Source organism: Melanostigma gelatinosum (assembly GCF_949748355.1).
Source record: "Melanostigma gelatinosum genome assembly, chromosome: 24".
Taxonomy (NCBI): domain Eukaryota; kingdom Metazoa; phylum Chordata; class Actinopteri; order Perciformes; family Zoarcidae; genus Melanostigma; species Melanostigma gelatinosum.
In genome coordinates this window covers 1383455-1405531 of record NC_136657.1, presented here as the reverse complement: position 1 = coordinate 1405531, position 22077 = coordinate 1383455, and the positions used below count along the sequence as shown (strand labels likewise).

Sequence of the window (22077 nt, the reverse complement as noted above, 5' to 3'; positions counted from 1 at the left end):
GATCTAAATGGAAATGTATTAGCAGAGTTCTTTATCTTGGAGGCTCAGGGTACCCTAATTTGTGGGGAGACCTTTATGTCAGATTTTACCCGACCCTGGATACATCCAAACTTCACTACTCAGGAGAGAATAAACTACAAAAATATAAAAGTAATGAAGATGGAGGCTCTACTTTCTTTTCTCATCCGCACTTTGTTTATTCTACTGTTCTGAGGATCTGCCTTTCTCCCCCCCTTTCTTTTATTTTTCATCCTCTTTCACCAACCCTCTAAACTCCGTTATACTTTAAGGAACAGCTGTATGTGATTACTTGCATGTGTACTGTGATAATAGATGGTTATGTGGTCCGTGCTCAAATTCAAACCTTCACTGTTCACTCTGAATGTGTAATAGTACTTTGACTGTTGACATTGTGAGTGAATACTAATTATGAGACTTAGTTTATAGTTCGGTCCCTGTTCTCAGGGTGGTGCCCCGTTATTATTATTATTATACTCAAACACGCTCCTTTTTGTTCCCAACACTACCCTGTAAAGTAAAAAACAGTAAAAGCACAGGGAAGAAATAACTATTTCACAACATTACATGTTTAGACAACTTTAGAGACACAAAATTAATGAAATGACACTTTGTTATTGTTAATACATGTTAATTAAAGCGTAGGAAAACATTAAAGTAACTATGAATAACTTTAAAGTGGTTATGAAATGGTCTGAAATGAACACTGATACCTCTGTATGACCATCAGTAAACGAGACCATCATGGTCTATTTCTATACCGGGATTCTTAATGCTCGTCTTTGGTGCACCCGGTTGGATTCTGCTCAAAATCAGATGAAATCATGCACTCTCACCAGAAACTCCTTCAGCTCAGACTCCAGCCTCCAGTAGCAACCAACCAACCCGCCGGACAGATCCAGATCCGGCTTCCTACAGCCTTTGACCTGCAGTCAGAGATGTGGTGGGAGGAGGAGAGCCTAGTGCCTCCAGCCAGGAGCTCAGCTTCGCCTTGCTGCTCTGCAGTCCCCGCTGAGAGCTAACACTGGCACCATGTTGCCGCAGACCCAGGCTGTATTGGTGGGCCCACTGGAGGGAAGGAAAGAACCAGGACTGAGCAGAGCAGACTGTCAGACCTTGCTGCAGTAAAATTAGAGTTTTCTAAAGTGACTCTGGTGCTCAGAAACACTACAACAGGGACCGACAAAATCGTCACAAAATGAAAGTTCCTTGCAGTAACTTTAAAAACAAGAACCTTGCTGGTTCATCTCTGTAAATTTAGGGCATGCATTTGTTTCTTTCTACAGTCATTTCCCATTAAAATATAGTTTTCATGTACAATAACCAAGAAATAATGCCCATACCCTAACCCAGTGGTTCTCAAACTTTGGGCGGTATTACAGGTGGGGCGCAGGGGGAAATGCAGAATTTTTGTGTTTCAAAAAAAACCAGCCTGTGTTTTATGTCTGAAAACTAGCTGCGGATAGTATGAAACTTGTTTTGTTTAGTTTTTCACAGGTTGCACTTTGTTATCTTGAAAAGATGTTTAGTGCAAAACAGGTTAATTGCAGCCAATTGCAATAAGCTATTTTTTGCCAAATTGTAGTTCTTTTTTGCACAGATATAACTTTATTTGCATTGTTCTAACAAAGTGATTGCACATTTTATTTGTTTTTGTCTGATGGAGCAATCTGGTTTACTTAAAAGTGATTGCAATTTTCTTTATTCTATTATTTGAAAAAGCACAGATGGAGGAGTCACAAAATGTTGTTTCAATAAAAATTCAACATCGACCATTTTGTTACAATTTTGTTGGGGCGGTGGGGCATGAACATTTTTCTTCCTCCAAAGTGGGGCGCGACAGAAAAAGTTTGAGAACCACTGCCCTAACTCAAGTGCATAAAACCAAAATCAAGTTTCTGCACATTTACAATATTAATCTGTAAATTTAAAGAGTTACCAGATGTAAAAAAAAAAAAAACACAATATTTAAACACAGAAGAGACATCGTACATCAGTTTTTGTGAGGACATATGTTCGCCGACTAAAACCTTTTAACAATAAACCCTGGTTTACTGAAAGGGGCACCTTCGTTGGGCTAACAAAGAGCCCTACAGAAGTGGTGAAAGGATTCTGTACAACCAGGCCAGAAACACACTGACGAGGGAGATCAAGGTAGCTAAGGCCATATCCACACTACTCCGTGTCTCGTTGGATGCAGAGTTCTCAAATAGAACCGATCTCCGTCCACACGGGAGTTTTCAGCATCATTGGAGCATCCACACGGCAGCCTTCGAAGGCGGACAGCACGTGACCATTAACGTACACTGGGCATGCGCGTGATGGTGTAAACAGGAAGTGGATCGCTTGCTTAGTTAAATAAAAATATGACAGAGTAATAAAGTAGTCTTTAAAAATGAAAGGTTGTATTTGATACTTGAGATCTTCCTCTATAAACTCAAACAGACAGTTCGTGGAAAGTTTTAGAAGTTTTATTTTTCAGACGTAGTTACAGCACTGCGGGTCTGTCTATATATATATATATATATATCCCTCTCTCTCTCTCACATCAACTTTACTTTAAAATCAACACTTACACGGAAACGTTTACTCGATTATGGTCCATAAATGTGGTCAACACACGTCGATCACTCGCTTCCATGTGTTGTTGTCGTGGGGGCTGATGAATGTAACGTTAGCTCCGCCATTGGGGTATTCCTTCATGAGATACGGCATCAGGGGATAAACTGGGTCACCCAGCAGAAAAAACAGGGACATCATCTTCACCCTCTATCAATTCTTTAGGGCATTTGCTCCATCTTTTAGGGCACAACATCATGCAACAGGTCCGACTCGCTAGCTTCTAAGCTAATTTTAACATTACCGCCAATGGGGAAATGCTAACCGCGATTAGCATTATCGAATATAATATATCTTCGTACATATTTTCACAAAGAAATACTTGCAGACTAAGGTCTCTCAAGGCTACCAAACGGAAAAAGTAAAACGAATCAGCGTCGATCACTCGTCTCTCACTAGTTTTCCTCTGTGTTGTCTGTTTGTAGCTGTAGCTCTGAATAGCATTTATTGCTAATCCATGTTGAAATGAATCGCTGCTGGTCGCCCGGCTGTTTTGTTTTATTCCGGGTACGGGTCACGTGATCGTGAGTGTGACGAATCAGGGACGGAGACGTCATGGCTGGTAATAACCAATCCAGTAGCGAGCACGGGTGTAGGCTCATTTTTTTCTAACAGACATCCGTATCCGACATCTACACTGAACCAAAACCCCGGAGTTCTCAAATACCTCCAACCTCGGCGGAGTTTTCAGGTTCCTCCGTTAAGGCTGCTCCAAAACTCCGCCGTGGTGTGGCTGCTCAGTGTAAATGTACGAAAACTGGACTAGTGTGGATATAGCCTAAGAGGAGCTACACTGAAAAACTGGGAAAAACGTTTTCAGCCAACGACCCGTCGTCAGTGTGAGAGGCCTGCAAGTACTCACCAACTACAGGAGACCACCCTCCCCCCCACTGAGGAGAATCACCAACTGGCTGACGACCTGAATGTTTTCTACTGCAGGTTTGATCAGTCCACTTTAACACCCCCCCAACTGCCCCGTCATCAAACAACCACCTACACCCCCTGCCTCCTCCTCACCTCTCCCAAACGACCCCCCACCGGCACTGAGGATCTGTGAAGAGGATGTGAGTGGGCTCTTCCACAGACAGAAGATCAGGAAGGCTCTGGGCCCAAACGGTGTGTCACCCTCCTGCCTGAAAGTCTGTGCTGACCAGCTGGCCCCCATCTTCATGCAGATCTTCAACCGATCACTGGAGCTGTGTGAAGTGCCCTCATGCTTCAAACGCTCCACCTGTCAGTGGTCACAAACTTCCTGACTAACAGGACGCAGCAGTTGAGGCTGGGAAAAATCACATCCAGCACCTGGACTATCAGCACTGGCGCCCCCCAGGGATGTGTGCTCTCCCCACTGCTCTTCTCCCTCTACACCAGCGGTTCCCAAACTTTTTAGGCCACGCACCCCCTTCTACATCCCGACCGGGTTCACGCACCCCCAACCCCCCCCCCCCCCCCCACACACACACCTTTAAAAAAAAAAGCAACAGAGCCGCATAAAAATCGGACGAATGAGAGAACAGTTTGCTCGCGCGTGGCGTTTGTTTACAAGATAAAAAACACAAAAACTCTTCCTGCACCGTGCCTTCGAAAGATAACGAAGGTAACGGACGATTGGCCAGATTGGCCACATCTGTAGACTCGTCTACTTGCAGAGAGTAAAACTCACTCTTCTTCACGCGACCGACTAATGTAGCCAGGATGTCTTCGGACAAAGCATCGATGCGCGCGACAGTGTTGTTGGACACCGGGATCACGTCCAACTTTTTCGCTTCTCTCTCTCCAATCATACATTCCACCATCTCTTTAACATTTTTCCCTCTCCACCACTGCCTCTCCTTCTCCCTATTACGCGGTCAGAATACTACCACAACACGCCGCCTGTCTCCGGCAGAAATGCGCTCATCCACGCACGGGAACAACACCGAGTTGTAATATAAACCTCCATAACACCCCGCCACTCTCGGCTCATACCTCCCCAGCAACGAGGCACATCACCCGGTCACAATACCTCCACAATATCCCCCGGGTGAAATCCGGGACTTGGTTTTATGGTTCCGAGTGGCGGGCGCTCACCCGTTGGCGCTGGGACGCGAGGTCTCCAGCCGCCCCCGCCGCGAGGCACCCGATCGTCAGGTCTTCAGCCCTCGGAACAGGCCGCGGGTCAACAACTCGTGGGTGGCGGGGTAGAGGCGAGGCAGATCACAGAAAAATAATAAAGACTAGAGTACAGCAAAGATATGTTGATGAGAAACGTATTTGTACGTCAAACACGAACGTAATCAGGGAGAAAATACGTTTGTGGTCAAACGTAATTGAGAATGCATTTTAGTTTTGGGGGAACGTAATTTTTAGGAGACAGGACTGCACCGCCATTACAGTTTTCCTCTCGCGCACCCCCTAGAGGCAGCTCGCGCACCCCACTTTGGGAATCCCTGCTCTACACCAACAACTGCACCTCAGAGGACCCGTCTGTTAAACGACGACACAACGGTCATCGGCCTCATCAGGGACGGTGATGAGTCTGCGTACAGACGGGAGGTTGAACAGCTGGTCCTCTGGTGTGGTCAGAACAACCTGGAGCTAAACAAGCTCAACACTGTGGAGATGACAGTGGACTTCAGGAGGAGCCCCCCAACACTGCCCCCCCCCCCCTCCCTCACCATACTCAACAGCACGGTGTCTGCTGTGGAGACCTTCAGCTTCAGGTGTCTGGGATCCACAATCTCCCAGGACCTGAAGTGGGGCTCCAACATCGACACCATCAGGAAAATGGCGCCCAGCAGAGAGCTGCTGATTCTGTTCTACTCCACCATCATCCAGTCTGTTCTCTGCTCCTCCATCACTGTGTGGTTTGGATCGGCCACCAAACAAGACAGAAACAGACTACAACGGACTTTCAGGTCTGCAGAGAGGATCATTGGTTCCAGCCTGCCCTCCACCCTGGACTTGTACACCTCCAGAGTCAGGAAGCGGGTTGGAAAGATAACTGCAGACCCTTCACACCCTGGACACAAGCTGTTCCACCTCCTCCCCTCTGGTAGGTGCTACAGAGCTCTGTATGCCAAAACCACCAGACACAGAAACAGCTTCTTTCCACTGGCCGTCACTCTGGTGAACAATAAATCAGTCATACTGCACTACTAACTTAATTCCATGGACACTATTGTTGTGTGTGTGTGTGTGTGTATATATATATATATATATATATATATATATATATATATATATATATATATATATATATATATATATATATCATTTTTTTTTATTCATGCTGGGCAACAATTAAAATATTTAATCGCGATTAATCGCATGGATTTTTTACGATTAATCGCATTGTTATGGCAAAGTTCAATAATGAATTCAAAAGTAGTGTATTGCGCACTTTTATTTTAAAAGTACTGCTATATGAACAAAAGGGCAATAACATTTGGTTCACGAGATGCAGGTAGCATGTTTCATACTTAATGTGAATATAATTCATACTTTGTTGGCATCTTATTCTGAAAACCGGATGTTCGTCTGAAGAAACCGGATGTTGTCTTTGCTGGCTTTTATCCCACTGTTCTTGTCATCCTCTTGTTGTTATGTATATGTATGTCTCTTGTCTTTCAATTAAAAAAAAAAAATAATTATAATAAATTTAAAAAATGCGTTAACGCGCGATAAAATAATTGTCGGCGTTAATTAATGAATGCGTTAACGCGAAATTAATGTGTTAACTTGCCCAGCACCAAATATATATCCTTATACTTTTTGGATCTATATTTATATTGTACATAGTCGTTAAATGCGTTCTACTTTTTCCCCTGTTTATTTGTAAATTCTGTGCATGTACGTGAAGAGCTACGAAAAACCGGTGTCAAATTCCTTGTATGCCTACGCGTACATGGCCAATAAAGCTGATTCTGAGAATATGTACTTTTATTCAAAAAGGGGATTACTGCACATTTACAGTATTCATTTTAAGTCGCCGTGGATCACGAAGGTTCATGAGACATTGGCGTTTCTTCCCTGCCATGGTTAGGGTAAAAACAATACAAAGAACATTTGGATTTTAATGATACTTTGTGATAACGGTCATGTAACACACAGCAACATGTAGTTCGATGTAAATGTGGTAAAAACCTGTCTTCGCTGGTCGTCTAGTTTACTTTTGGTTCAAAGAGAAAGGTGAAAAAACGTTTTTTATGCAGTTGAAAAGCGTTGACACGTTTTCGATACCAATTTATAAAATGCATCATGCAAGTCAAATCTTTCGTTTTATTTTTCAGCTCCATCGCATTTTTCCACTCTTAAGTCGCTTAACATCATAAACAATAAAGTTATTGACCACAACTTTGCTGAGCAAAAGCCATATATATCTACACAGGGACCGGGTCCTCTTCATTCATTCCATGATGGACAGTTTCTACAGCAGCCCAGAACGGACAGACCAACACAGGGATGGTACTGCAACCCCGTATTAAACGGGCCCCGGGGCTAAAGTATTGAAGACCAGAGTGTTGATGAGCCCCGATGTTACTGCTGTTTTCATTGTGTGTGTTTCAGAGACGGATATCGGCCAGCGCTTCGACGCCGGCTCTCCTCACCTCCCGTGGGACCATCCGTTCTATGACATCGCCAGGCATCAGATCATTGAAGTGGCAGGTCAGTCTTCTAATGTGTCCCACTGTAAAGTTGATGGTTCAGTTTGTCTTTGCTTTTATCTTTTACAAATACTTGTTCGGACTAAAATGTTAATTTGCAGAAATCTGACTTCATGTTTTCTTAACAATATGTAATAGAGGGAAAGTAAAAAGTTGATGTTGATTCCCGCTCTTTCTCTCTGTGTGTCTGTAGGTGATGATAACTTTGGCAGGAAGGTGATCGTGTTTAATGCATGCAGGATGCCTCCACACCACCAACTGGACCATCACAAGCTGCTGATGTAAGAACCAATGGAAAACTAACAGAGCTGTACGCTCGTAGCTTTGTTTGTTAATGCCCTGCACACAGCCAAGTGGTTACCAATTTAACAATCATAGAATTGGAATAAAATGCAGCAAAAATGTATATGTAATTGTCAGTTATACGTTTGTGTGAAATTATTTAGTTCAAAAGTTTGTGTATAGAATAATCCTACTTTTCTTCAGTGAGAGATAAACCATGTGTCACGGTTTAGGCTTTGCCCCCTGTGTTCCTGTGTGTGTGTGTGTGTGTTTCCCTTGATTGCATTCATCCTTCTCACCTGCCCAGTCCACCCAGCTGCCTTCAATCTCCTCATCACCTCGCACATATTTACTCCCCTGCTTTCCCTGTTCTGGTTGTCAGCTCATCCTTGTATTGATGGCTCTGTGGGCGGTAACAATCGTTCTTAATACAAAGCATTATGATTCAGTGAGTCCTGTTTCTCAATAACGTGGAACTGTGAATGGAAATGTCACTTCAGATTTTTGAGGTTTGTTTTTCACCATATGTCCTGAGGGCATCTGTAATGTGTTTCAGCTTTAAGAAGGTTGGTGTAAATGTGATTCCTGGTCAAATTGGACCAGATTATTGAGTCCAGTTGAGATACATGTGTGTCTATTGAAATGACAATTAATTTGTTGTATTTTCTGCAGGTATCTGAAAGGAACACTGGATCAGTATGTTGAAAGTGACTACACACTGATCTATTTCCACCATGGGCTGACCGGGGAAAACAAACCCTCTCTCAGCTGGCTACGAGATGCATACAGAGAGTTTGACAGAAAGTAAGCTCAACAACATCACTTCAGTACAGTTTTATTTCTACAGTCCAATATCACAAATCACTTCATATTTGTACAACATGTCACACGACATGTACAGACAGGGGCCACAGACCATCCCATGAGAAGTGACTGAAGCCTTCGTCTTGCCTTAATCCGTCACTTTCATCTCGTTAAAGTGAACACGATGGGCCCTGTTTTCATGGCAGCACACTGACCAGTGCAAAAAGCGCTCTGAATTAGTTCGATTGTGAAATTGACTTGGCAAGTGGTCGCGGCGCATAAGCTTTGTTTGTACTTACGCTTTGCAACATAGATGGCGCGCGAGCGCCAAGCATGTTCCAGTTTATGCCTAATGGGATGTTCGTTGTGTGATTCTCTGAAATGCCAGAGGGTGTACAAACAAAATTAACTGTGAAGAATCAAAACGACAACAAGTGTAACCTGCAAAACCCTGCGGCAACCTGCGGTTCTGAAGAGTGAAGCCGATGCGGAAGTGTCTTAAACTCGCTTTCTCTCTACTGACCAGCAGGGGGCGACTCCTCTGGTTGTATAGAAGTCTATGAGAAAATGACTCTACTTCTCTCTTGATTTATTCCCTCAGTAAACATTGTAAACATGAGTTTATGGTCTCAATCTCAAGTTTCAAGTCTTCTTCAATACAGCATGATGTTTATTTAGTACATTATGGTCCATTTAGAGTCACACAGACCATAAAGCAGGGGATGCTTTAGGGCGGGGCTACACAGTGATTGACGGGTCGCTGCCTCTATCAGAGCCATAAAACGTCCGTATACCGCGCTGTGACCACTTGCGGAGCCTTCTCGCAGGCCGTGGTTACGTTGTTTTGTGGCGCAACCATAAACCTTAACGGCTAGCATACGGAGGTTCCTTTCAGTCACATTATGATGCGTTCAGCCTCTGTTACGGGAAAAGTATTGGGTCAAGGTAAATTGTAACATGATGTAATTTTGTGCAACGTAGGTTTTGGTGAGTAACTTGAATAAATCCATTTCTTTGAAGAAGATGTTTTCACTACAACATAAATACCGGTAGATATTAGAGATTAATTATGACCTGTTGTACTTCATAACACTAGCTCTAATTAAAACTAAGATTTGATTGAATCAATACAAATACAATCTTTCATTTCCTTTTTTCATATGCAAAAATCACAATAGATGACTAACAAAGTAAAAAGATAACATTTATAATGTTTGATGGTTTACACTGACTTCAGAGCGGTTGAAATGATTTTTGGGATGGTGGTGAAAATGAAATGGAGCCTTGTACACCAGCTGCCATAAAATATTAGGGGTGGGGGAAAAAATCGATATAGTATGGCGATATTTTGCGTGGCGATATTGTATCGATACATGGACGCCAAGTATCGATCTTTTATTATATAAACTATTAAAAAATCAAATCAATTACTTTTTCAGTCCACTAGATGGTGCTGAGTTGTTTTCTGGTGAGGTCAGCAAAGGTCCCGGGTCAGCGTGATTGGTAGGAAGTTGGTCAAAACAAAGAGAGACATCTGGCCTCACAACGGGGTTAAACCTGCCAACAGTAGCCGGCTCATGGGGAGAGTGCAGCGCATAACTGTCTCTCTGCCCTCGACGTCCACGCATCGCAAGTTATACTGAGTTATATAACTCTCATATCCTACTTATAGAAGTTATAGTTCATATACTGAGTCCACACGTTTGCATTCAGTTCAGTTGGGCTATGTAGTGATACAAAGTGTTCAGTTTGTCAGGTTCATGCAACATTTATGACGTTGTTGGTCAGTCTGTCTGCTTGACAATCATATTCTGCTGCAATAAAAATGATTGAAGTGAGATGTACAGACTGAAAACTTTATATTATCAGATAAAACATGTTGACACAGTTTTCCTTTGGGGACATAATTTGAAGTTGAAAAAAGTAATAAATTGCAAAATATGTTATTGCAATACTCATCACGATACTGTGATATTCTATCGTATCGTGACCTAAGTATCGTGAGACCTCTGATGATTCCCACCCCTCTAAAATATATTAACACAACCATCTGTATTGACCAATATGGATCATCAATGATTGGTAATTGGTATCGGAGGCAGAAAAGTTTTATATTTGCTACCTTTTTTTTGTGCTGATCCAATTTCCAGATCTGTGCCTCAAATCCATGATACGATCCGAACGGAGAGTTTTATGATCCTGCTACAGACAAAATCGGCTGAATTCAATTCATCCAGCCATTTTTACTCTTGGCTTTACTGCCTTGTACGTTGCATCTTCGCTGTGGGATTATCATCACGAAGAAAACAGAACTCGCGATTTGAGTTACTCTACAATGTCAAATGTAATCGTGACGTTTTAGATCAATGAAACTATCTGCTATCATTCTACGGGTTTGCCAAATGAGTGGCACTTATGTATGGAAATAAAAGACAATAACATGACCAAGCAGAAAAACTGACCTACAAATTACAGCACACTGTCGATGGTTGTTTTCAAGTGAGAAGTGTGTTGGATGTTCTCCTGAAGTAAAACTGGGAGCACTGCATGCCTCAGTGAAATGAGTGGAATATTTAGAAACCTGCATACTCTGCTTCAGAGATCCGACTAACCGTACAGGACATCGTCTGTATGTGTTTTCAGGTACAAGAAGAACATCAAGGCTCTGTATATCGTTCATCCCACCATGTTCATCAAGACTCTGCTGTTCCTCTTCAAACCAATCATCAGGTTATTTTTGATGTCACATGAAATCAAATGTTTCGAGAGATGTAAATTTACATTTTTACATGTTAAACAGGAGGTTTTCGTGACACTTTTACAGTGTAAGCCATCATTGTGTACTACTTTGTGTGTATCAACAATATGACACCATTTCACCTAAATTCACCTTTTTCTCTTTATTCACATAATCCAAAAGTCTAACGAGGGTAAAATGACTTCTGATGAAGTTTAGGGGCTTAAGATTTATAAGGGGGGGGGGGGGGCTATAAATGGGTTTGTGGGTAAGATCACATCCTGAACACATAAACTATTTTCAATGGTGCACTTCCTGCTTCTGTGCTGCTGTTTTGCCTGCATTCAGAGATCGCCTCGTTAGCGATGGTACATTTCTATAGTTCCTTTCTAGTCTTCCGACCACTTAAAGCACTGCGCACTATAGTCACCCATTCACACACACGTTCATGCAGAAGATGTTCAGATTCGTTCTTCATGTGCTTCCATCCTGCTGGTGAACAATCACCGACATGTTTTTACTGCCAGCAACAGTTACACCGATAAAACTCAATCTGAAAATAGCACAGTGTTTCCATAGATCCATAAAGTACAGTGATGTGAATACTTGTGTTACTTCAACACGATATTTGAGTTCCTGTAGTTTTCCAAAAAAGCCGCAATTTGTCACATTTGAGAAACATGAACTGTGATTTTTATGAATTTAATTGAGTAATTTCCTGTTGATTGAGATAAGACCGATTTATATCACTTTATGGTCATCTGTCTGTATGCAGACCAGGTCCAAACATGTAGCTGTTCATCACAGGACAACTATACAACAGCTCTCATAATCATGGGAGTAAATAATAAATCAATAATCAAATGAAACATGGCTGAATGTCCTGTTATTGTGAATGCTTATTCACTGTCATCCTGTGATGGCTCACTGAGGCACTTTCACATTATAACCTTTTATCAAATATACTCATATTTTCTGATTTACTTAGTTTGTGTTCACATTTTCTGTTGTCCAGTTCTTTAAAAAGTCATTTGTCATCAACTTTATGATAAAATGTGAAAATTCAACCCAGTTTCAATCCAGCATTTGGTAACATGATCATCATCATTCCCCAGTTCAAACTAAACAAGTTCAGAACAACAGAGTGTGAATGCAGCAAATGACAAGGTAACTGACGTGAATTCTCTCTCTTTGTAGTTTTAAGTTTGGCAGGAAGATCAACTATGCGAGCTATCTGAGTGAGCTGGAGGATGTGGTGAAATGTGAGCAGCTGCTCATTCCTGCCCGTGTCAAAGAGTAAGAGCGAATGTCACAGTCCACAAATCGACTCCATGATTCACAATCCATATCTGCATTTGATTTCCTACTGTTGTCATTTTGTGTATTTTCATAGGTCGTGGTATTGGTTTTGAAATTGGTGTTTGTATTACATTCACTGTTGCTATTTAACTTCTGTATCCTGTTAAAATACATTTCTCCGTGAGCCGCGAGCCTCGTACCGAATGGTTCAATACGAATACCGTTCCACCCCGAATCTGTGTACATCTTTGTTAACTTTTTGAATCCACAGATTTAAAGTAAGAGTTGACAGCAGCTGATCTTCTTTGTCTCTGTCAGGTACGACAACAAGTTAAGAGCGTTTCTGAAACCCAGCGGCCAGCCCCCCACGTCTCCTCTCCACAGCCCCCCCCTCCCCAACCAGGTGTTTGGGGTGCCACTAGCAATGTAAGTCTGTTTGACTGTTATATTTTGATATATATCGATTGATAACTATATTCACTCAAGTACAAATTCAAGGTACTTGTACTTTCTGAAGTATTTCCCTTTTATGTAACTTTATACTTCTTACTCTACTACTTTTCAGAGGCAAATATTGTACTTTATATTCTACGACTACATTTGTCTAGGAACCTTAGTTACTTGTTACTTTTCAGATTACATTTTGTTCCTACCCTTCCTGTTCAGTGAAAAGAAAAAGAAAATACGAGTGTTTTTGATAAACTGATGGACGAAGTGTTCCTTCATGAGTTTGATGAACATTTTATGTGAAATAAATACTCGTACTATAAACGAGAAAATGCATCGTTACGAAGCTGAAAACAGGGCTGTTCTTCTGAGCTCGTGAAAAGTAAAATTTTTAGAGATTTGTGGTTCTCACGCATATGATGATCTTATAGAATATGATGCATGGCTGTCGACTTAACTGTATACAAAGATGTTCAAATTAGCACACCCATAAACGTCTACTGCAGTAAAATGCAGCAGTGATATGAATCCAGAAACATCATATATGATATTAAAAGGTTTGTTTGGTTGTGCATTGGTGCATTTCACTCACACAATTTGCTCTAAATGTTAAGTGCAGGAAAGCCATGGATGGTATTTCAGCTTTAAGGACACTGGCTGTGTCTCAGCTTGTTATCTTAACCACTGTGTGTGTTTGTTAGACTGAGACAGAGGAATCCAGATGAGGATCCGATTCCCTTGGTGATGAGAGACACCATCAGCTTCCTTTCAGAGCAAGGTACCACAAACATGATGTACTAATACTTTAAATTGATACTTTTAACTGCAGGTCACTCAATGAATTGTTCTCCGAGTAAGAACTGTCTTGTGCTTCTTTACTGTGCTGTGCGTGTATCTCAGGTTTGGGGATTGAAGGGATCTTCAGACGGTCTGCCAATGTGACTCTGGTGAAGGAGGTCCAGCTCAGATACAACTCAGGTAGGATCAGTAGGCCTGTTGAACCAGTGTGTTGACTTTACTGCTCAGACTTTGTTGTTTTGTCTTCTGACTTCCTTCCGAGGCTTACGAACCGAACAATACGTTTGAATAATACTTGTGCATTTGGAAAATGCAGAAGCTTAAATTGTTGGAAATATAATGTTTTCGGTGGACTGCGCTCACGTAACAGACAACGGGCTGAACCCGGAACAACAACAAAAAACAGCTGAGGCCCCACGTGTGTTCATGGAGGCTAAGCTAACTGGCTTAGCGGGGAAACAACAGCAGTTAGCTGTTCCCTACTGATTCAAACAGAGAATCAAATGTCCGAAATAACCCCGCGATGACGGGATGCTTCATCATTAACGGACAAGTCAGAATCAATGTAATGACAGTGCTGCCCAAATATGTGAACTCGTCCATTTTATGGAGATCTTCTCCGTTAACCTGAATTGGTGAGGGATTGGGAATGTTCAGAGTCATCACTTCTGTTTTCTTTTTGCTGATCTTCAGGCCAATCTTCTGAGCAAAATCACTGAGGCGGGATGTTTTCTCCTGCATGTGTCGATGAACAGAGAGATCATCTGCACAGTCTAGATCTTCAAGTGATGAAAATAGTGTCCATCGAATGTCTCTATTTTGGTCTTCAGTTGTTTGGCTCATTACCCAGTCAACAGTAATATTGAAGAGCAAAGCTGACATCACACATCCTTGTCTCACAGCTGTTTTTACTTGATGTTACGTAACGTGAATATGTGATCGTTGCAACTTCTACCCTTTCTGAAACCTGCCTGTTCTTTTCGGAGATGTTGGCACACGTGTCAAACTCAAGGCCCGCGGGCCGAATCAGGCCCGCCATGTCATTTTATGTGGCCCACGAATCCGCCAGCAAAAAAAAAAAAGTTTGTTTTTTTTGGAAAAATTCAAAGTTATACTTGAAAATAAAAGTATCCCCGTGGTCGAAATTATGCGATAGAAAGTTGAAATTATGAGATAGTATGTTGTTTGTGTACCGACCAAAATGTCCACGAAGAGAGAAATTGATGCAGAGGGAAGAAAATGTAATGAAAGATGTGAAAGTGAAGACATGTTTGTGCTTCAAGGAGAACAACGGGTCTGTCTTCTGTGTTATGAGGCGTGTCGGTGATGAAGGATACAATTCACGTCGGCATTTTGACACCAAACACGGAGCTAAATTTAGCCTCCAAGAAAAACATCAAACTGTCCAAGAATTAAAAGGCAGACTGCAATCACAGCAGAATATATTTACACAGCTACAGCCCAGTGCATGCTGAAGGTATGTGAGCAGAGCGCCGACCAGATACAGACTTTTACAAATGTCAGTTTGTGAAGAAACACCATCGCAGACCGAGTTCATGAACTAGCAGCAATCTAACAACACAGCAGCTAAGAGACGAGCAGGTACTCGTCTTCTTCATTAGCTGTTGATGAAAGCACAGACAACACGGATACATCATCTATCATGTTCATCAGACCTGACTCTCAGTGAGGAGCTCTTGGATGTAGCTGCATGCACAGGACGACGACAGGGAGGAACATTAGTGATGCAGAGAGGTGAACAAACAGCTTTGAACAAAGTTAATGTCAGAACTTGTTTGATATTTGTCTTTGTTATTTGCTTTAATAGTTTGATCTTTGATAGAGTCATGTGGGTTTCTTAACCCTCAATTCAAATGATTTATGTTATAATAACAGAAATGTGCTTAAATATCATTTTTCATTTATATAACTGCATGTACAATATTTTTACACTTGAATAAACAATAATCAAATGCAGAGAGAGTTATTGAACAATATGTTAGGAGAAGTTACAGTTCTACAGTCTTACAGTTACAACCGGCCCTTTGAGGGAGACCGTGATGCTGATGTGGCCCAGAGTGGAGATGAGGTTGACACCCCTGATCTACAGCATCTGTTATTCGATGAATAATAATCTTTGCCATGATCTTACTTGGTATTGACAGAAGTGTAATTCCACGCCAGTTGTGCTAATAGGTGATGATCACGAGCAACATCTGCTCCTCGCATTACCCTGACATCAAACAGTGAGCATCTCCAGGTTCCATATATCATCAAATGATCTATCTGGTTCCTGTCTCGCCCATTAGGTGAATTCCAAGTCAATTTATGTATCCTTGTGTGGAAATAAGGTCCCTCCGACGACAAGGTCATAACTGGCACAAAATTCCACGAATCTTTCCCCATTTTCATTCATGATGCCACAGCCCTGTCCTCCCATGGCCCTGTCATAGCCGGTGTTGTCACTTTTGCGTTCAGATCCCCCATCACTATCTTCATGTCATGTCCTGATCTTCATAAGCCTGCTATTGACCGGTTTCCACTCGATAAGACTTTTCTCGACTCCTTTTTGTAGAATGATGGCTACTCCTTCGGAATGGTGGCCATCATCCCTCCCCGAGTATAATACTGTTTCGTCTGTACTGGTTCTGAGACGTCCCGATCCTGTCCATCTGCTTTCGCTTACTCCTAGTATGTGTAGGTTGTATCTTCTCATCTCATTTGTCACTTGCGCAAGTTTCCCTGACTCATACATTGTACGCACATTCCAACAGCCTATCCTTGTCTTGTGCTTGATATGAAGAACTTCCTGTCAGTGGCTTCCTTATGGCTTTGACCACTGGCATCAATTGATACACCTGGAAACCCAATACTTATTTTACTTTTATTTTCTTTATAGGAAATAATTTGCAGAGAAACCTCTAGTACACTGGGTTTGGGGTCATGATGAACCAGGGGCGTTTCCAGGATCAGGGTTTTCGGGGCTTAGCCCGGACTTGTGTAAGGGGGACCGGGGATCCTCCCCTGGGATTTGTTTTAGGTGAACAAGCTCTATTTTGATGAGTTCCTGTGCACTCTGGCACCTTATTCACATTCACAGAACACGTGTTAATCATTGAAAAAAGTTTTTACTTTCCAGATAAATTAGGAATTGTAAATTTTAAAATATTAGTCGTTTTTAGTAATAAGTATTATGTTGCATAAATGCATCATATTTATTGACTAGTTTAAAAGCAGTTGTTAAATATTATAATAATAATAATAATAATAATATATTAAAGTGGTGGAATGTAACTATGTAAATGTACTCAATTACTTTACTTAAGTACAATGATAAAGTACTTGTACTTGAGTTTTTCAGTTTTATGCTAGTTTAAACTTCTACTCCACTATATCTCAGAGGTAATTATTGTACTTTTGATTCAGATTAATACGAAATATAATCCACTACTGTAATAAATGATGTTGCATTATCATAGATTGAACTCTCCTGCAGTATAGAAAGTCATTCAAACAAGCTCCACCTTTACCAGCTGCAACATTAAAGGATAAATGATTTGAATCAATAATATAATTCGTTTAATATTCTGCATAATGAGTACTTTTACTGTTGCTTCTTTCAGTATATTTTTGATGACAATAATATTGTACTTGAGGTTGAGTAATATTTTGAAGACAGGATTTTACACTGTAGTATGACTACTTTTACTTAAGTATTACTCTGAGTATTTCTCCCATCGCTGTGCTACAATTAAAATATTATATAAATATTATACCTCATGCATAATTCTGTATACATTTCTCCTTTACTCCTCCAGCTGTGTCTCTCCCCCCCCCCCCCCCCCACACACACATCTGTATTTACTTCGACAGTCTATGTCACATTAATACTTTTGCACATTCACACGTATATCACATATTTTTGTCGATTGTCACAGGCTTAATTTTTTTAATTGAGTTCTGGGCTTAAGGCCCCTAAAAGGACCTGACTATGATGGACAAAGGGAAATATGGATCACGTGTTCTTTTCTTATTGTGTTTGTGTGTTGGTAGGTGAGCCAGTGAGTTTCACAGAGATGGAAGACATCCACTTGGCTGCTGTGATTTTGAAGACATTCCTGAGGGAACTGCCTGAGCCTCTGCTGACCTACCAGCTCTACAACGACATCGTCAACTTCACTTGTATGTTCAAGCATTACCTATTTATATTAGGGTCCTCCGCACCGACGTAGTCGGAGCCTATTGTTCTTCTAATGTTTATTATTGTTATCGTACGTGTTTCGTCGCAAAAAGGAGGTGCTTGGGATACTGGTAAAAGTTTGAAATTTTGCACGGAAGGCAGTCGTGGCGAAAACTGCAGTCCACTGCAGTATGAAAAATTGGCTCGATAGCGCCCCCTATTGACGAGCCCCAACATTGGGTTTCACCTAGAAATTTGGTATGTATGTGTAACATGATGGGACGTACAAAAAATCCTCTTAGAGTTATTCACGCAACCAAACAGGAGGTCAGTACATCCTGCAGGAAGTCGGTACGTCCCGCTCCTCACAGATTTATCAGATCCCTCTAAAATGTTGTCAGAAAAGCCTTAAGACCTTAATTATTCTTCATTGTGAAGATTGTAAGAAGTTGTTAAAGGGCGGCGACGTGGCGGCTCTGCGAATTTCAATCCTTCACCATGAACAAATAAACTGTAACTCAACTCCACATCATCAGATCTTTACCAGATGTCACATGTTTGATTAGACTCCAGGCCTGAAGACAGGCAGGCCAATTTTGAATCATAGTCATAGCGCCACCTACTGGTAACAGGAAGTTAAAGTCTCTATACTTTGGCTTGTTTCTCTTAGTAGGTAAATCAGATCAACATCAAATTAGTTCCATTTACAAAATTTGGTCGGCACATGTATCACGTGGATTTAAAAAAAAGTCTCCTGGGGCCATGCCCTAAACCACTAATAAGCGGGCCGCGGTCCGGAACCGGACCCAGACGCAGTTGTATCCGGACCCTGGACCTGAAACCGATAAGATAATTGAGAATTATTAAATTTTGACGGAGCGCTTCTATTTTAACCGGCACAGCTTTTCCAGTATTTACGGCACTTGTTCAGCGGTGCAGGAAACACACCGACCAATGCGTTGTAAATCACATCACGGGATGCAGCTCAGCCAATCAAATATGGGTAGCCTGGCAAGTTTCCTGACTCGAGTGAGTGATTTACACACACAAGAGAGACGAGGAAAGTGAACAAAGAGCAGGAGAATAATTACGTGAGTCAGAGAAGTTATTTCACATGACGTTCTCCAAAGAGAGAAAAGTGGTCAGTATGAAGGTATATTTGTCTTTCTTACGCAAACAAACAAAAAATGTTTTGAGAGCAAATTTCTCGCACTGCAAACAAAAATCAAGTTTGTAAGTAAAATATATGAACTGAACATACATTATTTGTTAGTTTTGCTTATGAAACGATAATTTTTGGCTGCAAATCAAAAACCTTTGCTAAGGAACGGTCTCCGTCTACCCTGAGGGTATATGTGGCCGCTATTTCGTGGCAGCATGCTAAGGTCGACAATGACACAGTAGAGAGCCACAGACTGGTGTCCCTCTTCCTAAAAGGGGCTCTGCGATTGCGTCCCCGAAGGCACCCTGCATGGGACCTACCCTTGGTATTGGACACCCTATGCTTGCCTCCTTTTGAACCCCTGGCACAGGTGGAGCCGAGACGGCGGTCGGCCAAAACGTTTTTTCTCCTTGCCATTACTTCAGCCAAACATGTAGGCGAGCTGCATGCCCTGTCAGTGAGTGAATCATGTCTGAGGTGGAACTCAGATGGTTCGGGGGTTACTTTGTGGCCTAATGCAGCGTTTCTCCCAAAGGTGTCAACCTCACATATCAACCAGCCTATCCAGCTTGCGCAGTTTGACCCCCCATCAGGAGAGGAGAGGTCAAGGCTGCTATGCCCAGTGCGGGCCCTCAGAGCTCATGTGGAAGCCACCGCGTGCGTACGGCGGTCGGAGCAGCTCTTTGTCAGTTATGGTGAGCCTAAGAGCCTAAGAGCGCCTGTTCCACAGATAGTGGAGGCCATTGCCTATGCATACAAGGCAAGCGACCGTGCTCTACCATCCGGAGTGAAGGGCTACTCTACCAGGAGTGTCTCCACGTCATAGGCAGCCCTGAGAGGTGTGCCTGTGGAGAATATATGTGCTGCGGCCTCATGGGCATCACCGAGCACATTCACCAAACACTACATTGCCACCACTCACCCACTGGGGAGGGTTCTTTGGCCAAGTTCCTCTGACTTAGCTATACGGAGTAGGTACTTGTGATTCCTTGTGACTCTGTTGATATAAGTCATCCAGTGTTAAGCACTGCCTCTGGTGGTCAGTAGGGATGAAATCGAACGAAAGTTACGAATGTAACTACAGTTCTATGAATCCTGGATGACTGCCAGAATTCTTGGTCACTCGGAATTCCGTGAACTCGCAAGAAGATTCCGTAGGACTTACAAAAAGATGTTTTTTCCCCACATGGAACTATACATTCTCCTATTTCTCCTCGACTCTTCCAGCTTTGAGTCTCTCAGCAGTGAGTGTCGGTTTTGAGACCTGCATTTACTTTGACAGCGTGTTATGTTACAAACACTGTTCACTGACGTTTTGTCACTAGTAAGTGTTAACAGTAAATGGACTTGACATGATTAGGACCTTTGTAGTCTTCCAACCACTCGAAGCGCTTTACACTACAAGTAATCATTCATGCACATGCACATTCATGCACAGCCCCATCAATGTTTGATTTGTTGATTTTGAATGATACAGATGTTTAAGTGGAAGAGAGAAAGGAACAAATAAGGAGAGAGAGAAGTAGAAAGCCTGCACATGTGGGTGAGCGAGACAGAGACGGAACACGCACACTTTATTTTTTTTGTTAATTACTTGAAGTAATGATGTGCTTTATCACTGAAGTGTATTTTCTGGCAGCTGAGACAACCAGAGTGACAGCTGACTCATGAAGGAGTGTTTAAAGTGGTCTAAATATAATAATATAATATAGAATTACAGTGCATGCAAATGTTCCTGTGTCACCTGATCCCTTCTTGATTGACTACTGATCTACAGCATGTACTGTATCCTAAACCACCTCTACTTCACAATGGTGTCCGTTTGTTGTGTGCCAGCTGTTTCCAGTGACAGCCAGGTGGCCCTTCTGAAGACTCTGGTGGAGTCGCTGCCAGAGGAAAACACTGCATCACTTCGGTACCTCGTCACATTCCTGGCACAGGTATAGACTTCACTTCCCATCACTCTCTCTCCGGAACCTTTCTACCTGTGTAACCTGTCTGTGTGTGTGTGTGTGTTTAGGTATCAGCCAACAGTGAAGTGAATAAGATGACCAACAGTAACCTGGCTGTGGTGTTTGGTCCGAACCTGCTCTGGGGGCGGGACAACGCCATGTCACTCAGCGCCATTGGGCCAATCAACAACTTCACCAGAACCCTGCTGGACCAGCAGCATCTGGTCTTTACCTAAATCCTGCCCCTTCACCCTGCAGTCTCTCGTCCAGTCCCAAACACCATATTCCATTATAACACTAGATCCTGTGGACCAATTACATTTCATTTCGTTTCCATCAGTCTTTACATTCTGATTGGCCCGTTAGCAGTGTCTTCTGTTTGCAGTTAGCAGTCTGGACTGCTGCTAGCCCTCATGTCCATGTGACTCCAGGCATGTGGGTGCCAATGGTACATATTGGAATGCAGCCAAATGACGTTAAATAAACAACATATACCACACAATTTAACTGCAAATAAGTTGTTGACATATCATCCATTCACGGGGTCACTTTGGTCTGACTGGAGATCAAAAGTCTGCTTAGTTGTTGTTTTTTGTCATTTTGAGACGTTAACAGTGCTGTCTCATAATCAGTAATCATTCAACAAATAAAAAAGTAGCTGATATGAGGTGAAAAAGTCACTCCCGGATTTTGTTACAGCATTTTCTTTTTCAAGAGACCTTCAACAAAATGTGGTCAGAATCAAAGAAATTGGTCACTTTAGTCAATCTCCAAAAGCCCTGGATCCTACATTTCCCATAATGCAGCTTGATAGTCTTCTATCGGACCCTAACACTGCCAGGTAAATCCAGTCTGTTCTAGATGTGTAGTCATGTGAGTGTATCTTTCAGGACATCAATGCACTCAAATCAAATATGTATCAATTCTGTCACATAGTACATTTATGACTCTTCCACCACAGCAACCCTTCAAACATGCATGTGTTTCTACCTGTTTCAGTGTCTCAGGCTCTTCCTCGTCTTTGGTCTCTGTAGGCAGACTCATAGCAGTTGGACTTGGATGTCTCCGGTCTGTCTCTGTATACATGTGCTGTTGTCTCTCTGTTGTTTCTATGAAGTGTCAAAAAGTGTTGT

General features: G+C 42.1%; 1 protein-coding gene across 1 annotated transcript in view; it reads left to right on the top strand.

The window, feature by feature from the left end:
• The window catches only part of arhgap1 (Rho GTPase activating protein 1), a 30362-nt gene extending 8559 nt beyond the window's left edge, over positions 1-21803 (top strand). Inside the window, exons 3-13 of the mRNA XM_079296271.1 lie at positions 7186-7284; positions 7477-7564; positions 8238-8369; positions 11013-11099; positions 12304-12402; positions 12724-12831; positions 13554-13630; positions 13753-13830; positions 17704-17832; positions 20829-20932; positions 21013-21803. Of these exons, the coding sequence (XP_079152397.1) occupies positions 7186-7284; positions 7477-7564; positions 8238-8369; positions 11013-11099; positions 12304-12402; positions 12724-12831; positions 13554-13630; positions 13753-13830; positions 17704-17832; positions 20829-20932; positions 21013-21180 (1169 nt within the window). The 3' untranslated portion in view covers positions 21181-21803. The remainder of the gene's footprint in view (positions 1-7185; positions 7285-7476; positions 7565-8237; positions 8370-11012; positions 11100-12303; positions 12403-12723; positions 12832-13553; positions 13631-13752; positions 13831-17703; positions 17833-20828; positions 20933-21012) is intronic.
• Positions 21804-22077: the final 274 nt, after the last annotated feature.